Below are 14098 nucleotides of genomic sequence, written 5' to 3' on the forward strand. Positions count from 1 at the left end.
ATATATATATATATATATATATATATGTATATATAGAACTATAGTCATGGGGTCAACCTGTACCTGTTTCTTGAAACTAATTTTCTATCAAAAAAGACCTAAAATCAGGACGATTTATTAAGGAAAACGTATAGGTCTAAGAAGTAAAAAGTTGAGGTTGGAAGCAACAAATCCTGCCGAATTAGCTAAGGCAGCTTCTCAACAACTTGTAGCCCTCTTCAAGACCAAAAACTATATATTCCAAAACACCTTCTGATCCTTTACAAGGCCCAGATTCGTCCATCTTTTGTACATTTGATACTCAGCTCCAAAGCATAACTTGAGAATGCTCAATTCAATACAGAATTCGATTTATAGGCGATCCAAAGTTGATCAGAAACTTGGACAGCTTAGGAAATAGAAAGGTCGCAGACCTGACTGTTTTACCGACAGGCAGATGTGGCTATTGAACACAGAGTTCGTCTGCAAATGTAAACTTATTGGGACTGCTTTCTTAGGAGAAGTGTGAGCCTGTAGAATTAGCTAGAAAGGCACGTTTTCTCCAAACATTGAGATGTTCAAGATCAATATACCCCAAGTTGTTCTTCATCCCTTTAAACTTTCAAAGAAACGAGTGAACAAACGAAGATGCTAAGGAAGAGGCACCATCATATGAAAAATATCTTGAAGTAATTGGGCGGCAGAGACAGAGAAAGGTGTCAGGACCAGATGACGTTACATATGATTTAATGAGGAATGTAGAAGAAAGTCTGATTACAAAATATATCAATGTTAAGGAAATATAGGAAAAGAATAATAAGCCCACAGAATGGAATATGGGACTCTAATCCAATCCTAAAAAAGGGAGACCCCAAGCTCCGTGACAGTCATAGATAATAACACTGCTAAAAACAATTTATAAAATTCTGAGCTTTCTTATAAGAGATAGACTAGCGGGATACATTGAATCGGAACTTTGAGGCTATCAGCCAGGCTCTAGAGTCAGCATGTTATGATACAACAAAAGAAAAGTTTTATGAACACGGTATGGAACAAGGACATGTAATGTTTGTAAACTTTGAGAAAGGGGAGAAAGAAGCTGTGACAAGTTGGAGAGTTAACAAATAAAACTCAAAGCGGAGGGATTCATCACACAAGAGGAATCCACAGAGTCCAAAAGGGACAATATTTATATAGAGGTATTCTCCATATTAAACCAAACAAATGAAAAAAGTTACTGCACAATTACCTGTGAATCAACAACAAGATAATTTCTACTTTCGGAGAATAATAAGTTACCGTGCACTACCAACATAAAATTATTTACTTTGCGAAATTTAATATTTGCATAAAGAATTTTATTGTTGTTAGGAAGGCGGAGACAAAACTTATAGTTTTAAAAACAATACTTTCTTTCTTGAAATGTTTTTTATAAAGTAGACACAATAATTATTTCTATTTTCAGTGTTAGTTTCGATTAAAAAGATTATTTTGCAGATTTTCAAAAAGTGTATGTTAAAACAATAGTGTCAGGAGTTAATTGTCAATTTCTCTCACACGCTGTATTAGTGAGGTTATGTTCAAAATTTAATAAATATTTTGATTTTCTTTTTTTTTAGTACAAAGATTTATGAACAATGTCTAGACCGGAACATTTGGCTCCACCTGAGATTGTAAGTATTTATTTTCAGCTAAAATAAAATTACTATAGTTTCTTTACTTTTCTTTTAGTTCTACAATGAAGATGAAGCTCGTAAATATACGCAAAAGTATGTGAAAAAACAGATTATAAAATAAAAATAATTAATATTCATCATTTTTAGTTCTCGAATTATTGATATTCAAGTACAAATGTCTGAAAGAGCAATAGAATTATTATTATTACCTGAGGACCAGTCATGTTTTCTATTAGATATTGGTTGTGGATCAGGTCTTAGTGGTAGTGTTTTAGATGATCAAGGACATTTTTGGGTTGGCATGGATATATCTCAAGCTATGTTAGGTAAGAAAGTATAATTTTAAGTGGAATACCCATGATTCTATTACTACAAATCTGCAAGTGCATCGTCTTTACCTCGTAAATGTTTGGAAGTGGGGTCCACCCTATTTTAGGTGATGAAAAATCGAAAAAGGAATATTCTCAATATTTTTTCTCATTTTGCTATTTTTTCGGCACATTCAAAATTAAAATAGCACCTAAGTTTATAAACTAAAATTTTGAACACTTTTTGGATGTGCATGGATAAATCGCAAGCTATCTTAGATGAGAAAATATAATTTGACTCTATTATTACAAACTAGAAAGTTCATGTTTTTTATATGGCAAACCCTATTTGGTCAAGAAAAATTGATATTTTTAATGTTTTCTCATTTTGCTCATTCTTCTGGTGCATATGAAATATAAATGAGACCTAGGTTCAAGAACCTAAAGAAAATCATTATTACTTTTATTAACAAGAAAAAAATTGTTTAAATTATGATATTTAATTATCTTTTTCAAATTATTAATTTTTGTATTTACTTTCAGGAAAAAATAGAACATTCTAAAAAAAATATAAATACAAATTTTCAAGACAAGCTGGGGAATTTATGGTTTTTTCATTGTTTATTGCCCAAAAACGTTTTGAAATTTTGATTTTCAAATTTGAGTATCATTTTTATATTAAATGCGTCAAAAAAATGAATAAAATGAAAAGAATTATTGAAAATATCAATTTTACGATTTTTCCTGACCAAAAATAACAAATAACAACACAATATTATTAGTTGCGGTTCCTGATAACTGCAAATATCAAATGATTTTTAGACACCTAAAAAATCCAAAAATATTTTTTGCTCTAGAATCCTGGAATTTAGCTCTTTAGATTGTTAAACTTTGTTCTAAATCTATTTGTTTAACAAACATTTGTTCTTTGTAGATATAGCTATAGAACGGGAAGTTGAGGGTGATGTTATATTAAGTGATATGGGGCAAGGTTGTCCTTTTAAAGCAGGTATGATGAATAAATAATATAAAATACATATATTTAGGTTGAGTAAACCAAACTTGAAATGACATTTCTGAATTTTAGTTATTTATATTACTATTACCAGATATTTTGATATTCAATATTTGTTGTACATAACTTTTACAACAATTGTAGTATATCTCATTGTGATTTATAACAATTTTTGTATTAGTAGAAAATGTCATCCATAATTTTATATGGATATTAGGGGATTATAAGATATTTATCTTCAAAGCAATTTGAAGAAAATTTAAATTGATTATAGATAACAATGGCTCTCATGAAAGTCGAAGCTCACCATTTACAAGAAAATAATCCATCCCATAGTCACAGACGGGTCATAATCCATGACTCAGGATTATGACGATGACAAGTGAGCGGATTTTGAACCGCTGGGTTCAACGAAAGATTTTTGGCCTGCTTTTGAGAGCAGTGCGTGTAGGATGAATGACGAGTCAGTTTTGGTGGTGTTCATCAGAAGGGCGCGTCTTAGGTAGATGGGACACATGGGGAGGATGCCTTCTAATAGATACCCGTGCTGAGCCATTTATGGAATTTCTGGAGGTTGGCGTTAAAGTGAACCTGATGCAGCTAGGGATTCAATGTTGGAGGCACCATGCTCAGAACAGAAAGGATTGGCAGTCAATTGTTGAGAAGGCCCTCAAAAGACTGTAGAGCTGGTTAAAGAATAAGAAGATAACAAGATTTTCATATGTGATAAAACTCTATATGGACATATGGCATACAACTGTGGGGTTGTGCCAGTAAATCAAGTATTTCTATCCTTCTATTGTCGCAATCCAAGATACTTTGTGCCATGGTGAATACAACTTGGTATGTATCAAATGTTACTTCCACAAAGTACTTGGCATATCATACATCACAGAAGGAATTCAGAAGCATAGCAGTAAATATCATGAATGAATTGAAGAACACGAGAATTCTCTATTACAACCATTACTAGAACCTCAAAGAGAAAGATGAATCCCTATAGATCTTAAATGAAATATAAAAGTTCCTTCATTAGAATAGCCCTTATGATGCCACCCATGAACTTAGAGATACTGAGTTCTATACCAGACAATTACCTTATAGAAAACTTTTTGATTCTGATTATAAATTATTTATAATTATATAAATTTTTTGTTATATTGTTAGGCTCATTTGATGGTGCTATTAGTATATCAGCTCTTCAGTGGTTATGTAATGCTGATAAATCACATCACAAACCTGTGCAAAGGTTATATAAATTTTTCTGCACACTATATGCATGTCTGGTAAGTAATACAATATATATATATATATATATATATATATATATATATATATATATATATATATATATATATATATATATATATATATATATATATATTTTAAAATTGTGAGAAAAAAAACACAACATTGCTTATATTTTTACTATTAGATATAGATTAGGAGGTGTGACAAAAAATATAGTGAAGTAAAATTAATTTCCTTAAAAAAATTGGCACTTGGCTAACAACTCACTTTTGCTAATGTTGAATCCATAACTTCTAACATTTCTAGAAAACTTCTTTTTTTGGTGTACTCTATCTTGGCATTCTAAATGTCTGGAATAAGGTAACTCAGTCAAGTAAAGTAGACTTGGACAAGCAGGAAGATTTTTAATTCGCTATAGTGCATTGTCATGATAAAGCATAAAACCTTTGGTCACATTTTCAAAACAGTAAAAATAGTTTTCGCTTATTGTTTCTTGTATAAACACATAAGTATATGAGACATTCTAATTGAAATCAATGCAGCTTAAATAATTGCTGCTATAAAAATTAATTTGCAGTAAAGTATAAAGTATATATTAATTTCAGTGCACATTATGTATTGGAATGTAATTGATGAAATTATAAATAAAATATTTAAAGATTGTGTTTAAAAATTAGTTTATTATTTTTCCAGAGTCGGTCTGCTAGAGCTGTTTTTCAATTTTATCCAGAAAATGCTGAACAAATGGAGCTTGTAACTTCGCAAGCAATGAAAGCTGGTTTTTATGGAGGTGTAGTAGTTGATTATCCTAATAGTACAAAAGCAAAAAAATATTTTTTGGTATTGATGACTGGAGGTAACGTACCCCTTCCTAAAGGACTCGATAGTGAAGAAAATTCTCAAGGTAAGCAACAAAAAAATTCATTCATCTAAGAAATAATGAACAGATTATTTTTAGTTATCTGTAATGACTCACTATTGGTGGGAATTATCATAATCCTTGCTTATAATAATGTTTATTCAATAAATGCTAGTTTTAATAATCTTAGAAGTATATAATTTTGATTTCATTTTGAAAATAATCTTAGAGAAAGAAATTGAGAGATTTTGATATTTGAGGAAATTGAATTTTTGCTCAAAAATGAAAAATGTTTCTTTTACTATTTTTATCCAATTTATTTAGTTTAGATTTTTTCTTACATTTTTAATTTCATTATGTTCTAATTTTTTTTTAATTTCTTAATGATTCCATTGAATTTTTTTTTTCATTATATTCTATACTATTTTTCTCTTTTCCTTATACTCCCAATTGTTTTTGTTTTAAATTTCATTGTGATTCATTAAATGTTTTATTTCATTATGTTCTAATGTTTCAATCCAATATAAAATTTGTATTTCATTTTGTTCTAATCTATTCTTTTAAATTACATTATGTTCTAAAAGTTATTCAGTCCATTGTGTTCTGATAGAATTTTTATTTCATCATGTTTTAATTGATGTTTTTTATTTAAATGTGCTCTAGTAGTATTTTTTATTTTAATTTAGTAGGTTTATATAAATTTTTAATCCGTTTTAATTGATGTTTCCTTCTTATAGAATTTTTACTTCACTATCTTTTAATCGAGTGTTTTCATTTCATTACATTACAATAAATTTTTTAAATTTCATGATATCAACATTAAACTTTTATTATGGTATATTTTAATGGATTTAATTTTTATATCATTTTGTTTATATATATATATTTATTTTAGCATTCTTTTTATCAAAATTTTATTATCACGCAATGTTAAGTACTCTGTAAATTTGGTTAGATTTTTCTCTAACCGGAATTAACGTCAGGTTGGCCGAGCGGTCTAAGGCGCCAGATTTAAGCTCTGGTTCCCGAGAGGGAGCGTGGGTTCGAACCCCACACCTGACAAAGAAAATTTTGCTTTTTGTGTTTAAATTTATTCATTTTTATAGCGATTTGATAAATATTTATTTGTTTTAAATAATATGTGAATTAAAAAAATCAAGGAAAAGTATATTTTGTTAAAATGAGCATTGTCCGTCACTTATATATATAATTTCTCAATATTTACTTATAGTCAGGTTGGCCGAGCGGTCTAAGGCGCCAGATTTAAGCTCTGGTTCCCGAGAGGGAGCGTGGGTTCGAACCCCACACCTGACAGACAGAGTTTTTTTATTATTAAAATTTTCATTTCGGAAATTTTATGAAAATTGAAAATGAGGTTTATACGAACATTTATTTAAAATACGTTATGCGCAAGTTGTCAGAACAGAAATCATTGAACTATTATTTATTTTTGTTTTTTTTATTAGACAAATTCTATTTTTTGTTAAACTAATTTTAGGCGTATCCTATACATCTAAAAGGGAGAGGTTGAAGCAACAGCGTGGAAAGTCTTTAAAGAGTGGAAGAAACTGGATTTTAGAGAAGAAAGAAAGGAGGAGGCGACAAGGCAAAGAAGTACGTGCAGATTCTAAATATACTGGCAGGAAAAGAAGCGGGAGATTTTAGATTTTTGTATAAATAAATTAAAATAAAATAATTATTACAAAGTAAACGTTTTTGAATATGAATATTTCCAATATTTTGAAATCACCTACTTCTAATTATGGAAACTTTTAGACCGATTTTGTGGTCGCTGAACTTCATCAGTACAAGGTTTATGCGATGTAACTAGGAAGTTCTTATCTGATTTGCCAATTCTAATTCCTATCAAATAAGTTACTCAAAAAATGTCAATCGCACAATTTTAGAAAATCTACAAATTTTTCTGTAGTAACCTTTTTTGTAAATTTCCAGTTTGGACATAACAATTAAAATTGCATAATAAAAAATATTGAATGGTAATTCAAATAAAAAATTGGGCCTGTCCGGGATTTGAACCCGGGACCTCTCGCACCCGAAGCGAGAATCATACCCCTAGACCAACAGGCCTTGTGTTAGTTGTGTGTAATCGTTATCACAAATAGGAATCGAATTATTTATGTAAAATTTTTTCACTCTAAATATTTTTTATATCCTTTTCCTAGGTATTTTGTCGAAATCCATACATACAAAAACTAGTAGTTTCATTTTTCACTTTTACAACATGAAACTATTTGAGGTTATCTTACTGTTATCAATTGAAAATCTAATCCAAATATGGACGTAAATAATGAACATGTTAGAGCTGTAGATTTATACAGAGAAACTCCAATTAGATACTTGGGTAAGTGTTTAGAATTAGTAAAAACAAAATTGAAAAATTTCTCTTCAAGGTTACGCGAATGAGGTTGGTGAAGCTTTTAGATCAATAATTGGAAGCAAATGGGTAAATTTTTCGTATGGAGTTGCTACACTTTACGTTTTAGCAGATACAACAGACAAGAGTATAGCTGCTTATAAAGTGAGAATTTTTTCATTACTATTTTATTATTTACTCATGATTCAAAATAAATTTGTTAATTTAATTTGAAAACTTATGCAACTTTTGATACAATATATTGTAAAGAAAAAATCAATAGCATTATGTTTTACTGATTGCATAACACTTTTAAATTATTAGTTTTGATTTTGTAATTTAAATTCCTTCATAATTTTTAATCACCATTTTTAATTTTCTATTATCTGTTATCTTTACTAGTTGTCTTTATTTATAACTATATTCTATTTTTCACATCTTGAAATCGAACATATTTGTACCTTTTACGAATAATTCCTTCTAATTTTTATTTTTTTCAGACTTCAAAGAATGAAAAAAATCACATAAAAAAAGTTACTTATACTACAGCAGATACCTTGATATGGCAATTGATGGCATCTGTGGTTGTACCAGGCTTAACGATAAATAGAGTTTGTGCTGTATCAAATTTTTGTTTGCACAAAATTCACAAACTACCGATTGCTAATAGAAAATGGTTGGTTACTGGAATCGGACTCGTAACGATTCCTTTCATTATAAAACCTATAGATTATTATGTAGATGTAGTGATGGATAAGAGTTTAAGAAAATATCAACCCGAATAATCAAATTTTAGAGAAAGCTCATTTAGGTATGAATCCGTATGAAGAATATAGAACCATCGTTTAAAGTAGCATTACTTTGAGCATTTTTGATTTGTTAATATGGATTGGATGAATAATTAGATGAATTTTGAATAATTTAAAATTATTGTTAGCGCCTTGAAGTTTATAAATGTTCGAAGGATCAGCAAATTATGAACATAGTTTTTTTTTATGTATGTATTTGTAACTAACAATGTTTAATCAGTATTAACAAAAGCCGGTTCGAATGTCACTTGTCAATTGTCACTCATCTTTCATAGAATAAATCAGATCAGGGTTATCCAGCCAACACAGAACTGTATTATAATTGTAATGTTGGTTGCCTAATGTATTAAACCTAAAAAATTATGTATTACTATATTATATAGATGTTTATGACCATATCGCAACCTTTTCTTCAGTTGTTCAAAGTCTTCAATTTGGGCAGCACTTAAATTCACTGTTTTCTCCTTATCGACCAACTAATAACTCTAGCGGCTGCTTCCAACTGTTTTACGTTAAATTTTGGAGCCTTCACTCGAATAAAATTGCCAATATTTTTTTGTTTTGGGTTGTGTTTGCAGTTTGCAGGATATTATATGTTCGCATCTTCTTGTCTTCTACTCGAGTATCTTGTGATCTGATTTCCCATCATAGTCATCTTATTTTCAAAAATCCCATTTCATTTTCTCGTTCAACGTTGTTAATCCATTCTTTGTATTCGATTTGATTGTTTCGTTAAAAATTGTCATCTTATTCTTGATATCAGATTTTAAAAATGAAATTTTATTTTCGACATCAGCGGCAATGTCAATTTTCAATGATAAAATATCGTTCTTCGTGGTTCTCAATATTCTTATCTATTCTAGTAGAAATTGAAGAGCTTAAGGTGGAAGCTTATAGAATTATTTCTGGACCAAAGAAGTCACTTCCCAGTGCCACTTCCGGAGTCTTCACTCTTCTCACTGGATTTGATGCACAAAATGCGGGAGTGAGTAGATGGCAATAAAATATTTCTGTGATAGAAAAATTTTTCATACGATCCCTCATTTCTGAGTAATGGGCTTTTAAAGTTCCGAAATCAGATCTCATATTTGAGTATATTTTTTAAATTATACAATCGAACATTATGAATTTTAATGGCCTGGGGTGGCTCATATCCAATGGTTTACAATCCGTAACTTTTTAAGGATAACCCTTACAATCTAAAGATGAAAATGAATTTTTTATATCATTTAGGAAGTGGGGAGGGGCTCTTACATACATAAGCCTCATGTATCTGCGATTGAGGAATATCACGTAACATGGGTGGGAAATCATTTTGGAGAAATTCTAAATATAGCTGATCATTCAGGTTATTATCAAGAAAATGTGGATATATTAATAAATTATTACCAACTATTCCTGTCCATATATTAACACAAGATCCATGTTGATTCTTTGTTTGAATTGTACTGTGAGGATTTTCATCTTCACCTAAATATAAATTATGGGAATTAATGAAACTGTCTTGTGTGAAACCAGCTTCAGCTTCAGTAAACAGTATTTTTCCAACAAGTGCATTATCCATCTCGTCTATCTATAATAGCTACAAATTTTTTTACTTGAAAATTTACTACTGTGCGTTCTTACCCTAGTCGGTATGCAACTAACGATACCCTGCACCCTATTTTCCGTTATGAAACCAGTAAAGCATTTTATACTTTTTTGATACCTTGATTATCATATCAGATAGTTAGATATATAATAAAGCATGTAAAAACATGTCGAAGATATTGATATCTGTCTATGGTGATAATTTAGTAATTACACAGATTATAAGTAATATAAGCTATTAAAAAAATGGCAATTAGTCGCTAAAAGAAAAATCAATCGTCTTCGACCTCATAAACAAATAAAATTTTGAGAAAAGTGGATAAACATATTCGTTCATTGAGGTAGTGGAATGTTGGCCAAAAGACTTGAAAAATGATCAAATGTTTTTCTTCTTTGAATTAGTAATTTATACCATATCTGAAAATCTTATTTCTTCCGTTTAGAATGTATATTTTTAATGAACTGATTCCAAATTAGTTCGGACTCTTTAAAGATTTCCAGAAATAATTTTTTGTTTATTTCAATTATTTCAATGAATCAAACACTTGGAGTAGACATGTTGACAGAAGTTTGAAAGGTTGGGTGCATGGAGCACTACTAACCATTAGTCTCAACTGCGTTTCTATTTTTTTTTTGGAGTGCTTCAGGCGAATAATAATCTTATGATTTTTTTTTATAATTTTGTTGGATATTAAATGCACAAATCTTCTCAAAGGATCTATTGAGCCCCCTTTCTTGCTGCGATAATGAAGAACCCAGTATTTACAGCTGATCTGTTAATCCTACTCCTCCTAGAAAGTTCAGAATGTGGGATGACAGATCTTCATCTTCTGTTCACTTCTCACATTTCAAGAGAATGAGGTATCGTTCTATACGCAACAGTATCTGCACATCGTATTACCTGCCAAGTCTAGCGTCTTAAAATGCCCATTGGAGTGACAGTGCCCCAATAAGACTCCCGAGACTGTTAGTATATTTTCTCTTGTTATAGCTTTCCAGAAGTGTCTTTGCCTATCTCAACCTCTGGAGGTTTCCCAGTAGCTGGTTTTACTCTTATCTACTTTTATTTCCAATGTTTTCTCTATTATTTTGTAGCTGATACCACGCAAGGGTTCAAGTCCAATGAAGAGTTTGTCTGCCTCTACTTTAACTGATCTGTCAGCTATTTTGTTCCCTCCGTTCTCAATTTGGTTTGGATTTTATGATACATATTGCATAAATTTCTACTTGAAAAATATTTGGTGTGTCGCCCAGGCTTTCAGAGTGTTTAGTTCTGGGCTCGTACAGCCCTATTCCAGCTCTGTGTGCTGCTTTATTAGAATCTATGTACCATTTGATGATATTTCTGTTCATTTCTCGTTTTTCATGGGCGGTTTTTGTTTGGTGATTTTGTATCTAAACATTCTGAGTGATGTTATTTCTGCCAGACTCTCCAGTACTATGTGCAAGCCAATGTCATTATTGGTCTAACAATTGCCTTGCATATCCACAGTAAAATCGTTGGGTTACAACTCCTATTTCTCCCTGTACAGTTTCTGTACACCATCAGGATTTATTTTATCTAACACTTGGTAACAGTTTTCACAATATTACTCGTGAACTATTACAAAAAAGGTTCAAGTTTCTGGTACATAAAGGTGGTTAAGCTGACTTTAAAATGAAACAAAAAGCAACCTCCTTTTAGTTAATATTTGAACGAAATATAGGATATATGGATGGGATGGTACGTTTTCTAGTTGTTACTTGGTTGCAGATATTTCCTATGTGAAAATTACAAAGTAGATTATGTATTCATATATTGATTGTGAAGACGATTTGAATATCGATTATTGATAATTGAAGATGTTTTTTATGAATAAACTTTTTTTCAAAATATGCATATTTTTTCATTCACATAACCTCAATCTTCAAGATAGTCTTATAAAATGTTTATGAATGATATAATGTTGATGAAAAGGTTTTTTATGTATACATTTCCGCACCACCAATGAGGTAGTATACTCGGCGCGTTTTTTTTAACGTGGTTTCCCCTGTAGGCCTATTCCACGCTCTACTGGAGCACTGTTCGTTACTAAATAATGAATTAACTGTCATGACATCGAAACTGATTTTTATTTTTATCTAGAAATACGTAGGGAATAGAATACGAGTAGAAATGAAGGAAAATTTTGTAAACAATCAAGAATGAGATTGAATGAGAAAGACCAGTAAAAATGATGTAGTTTGGAAAGAAACAGAAAACACTCGCAGTCTCCCATAGTGTATGGAGTAAGAGCTCAGGTGCGACTGCCCGGGTTGAAACCAAGTCTGAAAGACGCGGTTGAGCTATATTACCCATAACACTTCATGGTGACGGTCGTGTTTCTGTACGAAAAAAGAAAGACCACCGCTTTTTAAAAGAGAAATAGTATTAGAAATGATTCCGTATATGTTTCTATTCGAAGAAAAAGAACGACCACTTCTATTTGAATGAGAGAGACCAGTAGAAATGATGGAGTTTCGAAAGAAACAGAAAACACTCGCAGTCTCCCAAAGTGTATGGAGTAAGAGCTCAGGTGCGACTGCCCGGGTTGAAACCAAGTTTGAAAGACGCGGTTGAGCTATATTACCCATAACACTTCATGGTGACGGTCGTGTTTCTGTACGAAAAAAGAAAGACCACCGCTTTTTGGAAGAGAAATACTATTAGAAATGATTCCGTATATGTTTCTATTCGAAGAAAAAGAACGACCACTTCTATTTGAATGAGAAAGACCATTAGAAATGATGGAGTTTGGGAAGAAACAGAAAACACTCGCAGTCTCCCATAGTGTATGGAGTAAGAGCTCAGGTGCGACTGCCCGGGTTGAAACCAAGTCTGAAAGACGCGGTTGAGCTATGTTACCCATAACACTTCATGGTGACGGTCGTGTTTCTGTACGAAAAAAGAAAGACCACCGCTTTTTGGAAGAGAAATACTATTAGAAATGATTCCGTATATGTTTCTATTCGAAGAAAAAGAACGACCACTTCTATTTGAATGAGAAAGACCATTAGAAATGATGGAGTTTGGGAAGAAACAGAAAACACTCGCAGTCTCCCATAGTGTATGGAGTAAGAGCTCAGGTGCGACTGCCCGGGTTGAAACCAAGTCTGAAAGACGCGGTTGAGCTATATTACCCATAACACTTCATGGTGACGGTCGTGTTTCTGTACGAAAAAAGAAAGACCACCGCTTTTTGGAAGAGAAATACTATTAGAAATGATTCCGTATATGTTTCTATTCGAAGAAAAAGAACGACCACTTCTATTTGAATGAGAAAGACCATTAGAAATGATGGAGTTTGGGAAGAAACAGAAAACACTCGCAGTCTCCCATAGTGTATGGAGTAAGAGCTCAGGTGCGACTGCCCGGGTTGAAACCAAGTCTGAAAGACGCGGTTGAGCTATATTACCCATAACACTTCATGGTGACGGTCGTGTTTCTGTACGAAAAAAGAAAGACCACCGCTTTTTAAAAGAGAAATAGTATTAGAAATGATTCCGTATATGTTTCTATTCGAAGAAAAATAACGACCACTTCTCTTTGAATGAGAAAAACCATTAGAAATGATGGAGTTTGGGAAGAAACAGAAAACACTCGCAGTCTCCCATAGTGTATGGAGTAAGAGCTCAGGTGCGACTGCCCGGGTTGAAACCAAGTCTGAAAGACGCGGTTGAGCTATGTTACCCATAACACTTCATGGTGACGGTCGTGTTTCTGTACGAAAAAAGAAAGACCACCGCTTTTTAAAAGAGAAATAGTATTAGAAATGATTCCGTATATGTTTCTATTCGAAGAAAAATAACGACCACTTCTCTTTGAATGAGAAAAACCATTAGAAATGATGGAGTTTGGGAAGAAACAGAAAACACTCGCAGTCTCCCATAGTGTATGGAGTAAGAGCTCAGGTGCGACTGCCCGGGTTGAAACCAAGTCTGAAAGACGCGGTTGAGCTATGTTACCCATAACACTTCATGGTGACGGTCGTGTTTCTGTACGAAAAAAGAAAGACCACCGCTTTTTAAAAGAGAAATAGTATTAGAAATGATTCCGTATATGTTTCTATTCGAAGAAAAAGAACGACCACTTCTATTTGAATGAGAGAGACCAGTAGAAATGATGGAGTTTGGGAAGAAACAGAAAACACTCGCAGTCTCCCATAGTGTATGGAGTAAGAGCTCAGGTGCGACTGCCCGGGTTGAAACCAAGTCTGAA

General features: G+C 31.9%; 2 protein-coding genes and 3 non-coding genes across 5 annotated transcripts; 4 read left to right on the forward strand and 1 right to left on the reverse strand.

Moving 5' to 3' along the window:
• The first annotated feature begins 1328 nt into the window (after positions 1 to 1328).
• On the forward strand, positions 1329 to 6794 carry LOC130442561 (probable 18S rRNA (guanine-N(7))-methyltransferase). The gene is made up of 7 exons (XM_056776771.1): positions 1329 to 1652; positions 1711 to 1748; positions 1803 to 1981; positions 2898 to 2972; positions 4146 to 4264; positions 4923 to 5133; positions 6587 to 6794. The coding sequence occupies exons 1-7, from the start codon at positions 1617 to 1619 to the stop codon at positions 6751 to 6753; spliced, it is 825 nt and encodes a 274-aa protein (XP_056632749.1). The 5' UTR covers positions 1329 to 1616; the 3' UTR covers positions 6754 to 6794.
• Positions 6067 to 6150, forward strand: Trnal-uaa (transfer RNA leucine (anticodon UAA)). Its single transcript has one exon. It is a non-coding gene; the product is annotated as a tRNA-Leu (tRNA).
• On the forward strand, positions 6319 to 6402 carry Trnal-uaa (transfer RNA leucine (anticodon UAA)). The gene has a single exon. It is a non-coding gene; the product is annotated as a tRNA-Leu (tRNA).
• A 310-nt stretch (positions 6795 to 7104) lies between the features above and the next one.
• Positions 7105 to 7176, reverse strand: Trnap-cgg (transfer RNA proline (anticodon CGG)). The gene has a single exon. It is a non-coding gene; the product is annotated as a tRNA-Pro (tRNA).
• Positions 7177 to 7313: 137 nt separating this feature from the next.
• LOC130442562 (mitochondrial fission process protein 1) lies at positions 7314 to 11734 on the forward strand. Its single transcript, XM_056776772.1, has 3 exons — positions 7314 to 7450; positions 7500 to 7627; positions 7963 to 11734. Exons 1-3 carry the CDS (start codon positions 7384 to 7386, stop codon positions 8245 to 8247), a joined length of 480 nt encoding a protein of 159 aa, XP_056632750.1. The 5' UTR covers positions 7314 to 7383; the 3' UTR covers positions 8248 to 11734.
• The last annotated feature ends 2364 nt before the right edge of the window (positions 11735 to 14098 follow it).

The sequence above is a fragment of the Diorhabda sublineata genome, chromosome 4 (genome assembly GCF_026230105.1).
Source record: "Diorhabda sublineata isolate icDioSubl1.1 chromosome 4, icDioSubl1.1, whole genome shotgun sequence".
NCBI classification, from domain to species: domain Eukaryota; kingdom Metazoa; phylum Arthropoda; class Insecta; order Coleoptera; family Chrysomelidae; genus Diorhabda; species Diorhabda sublineata.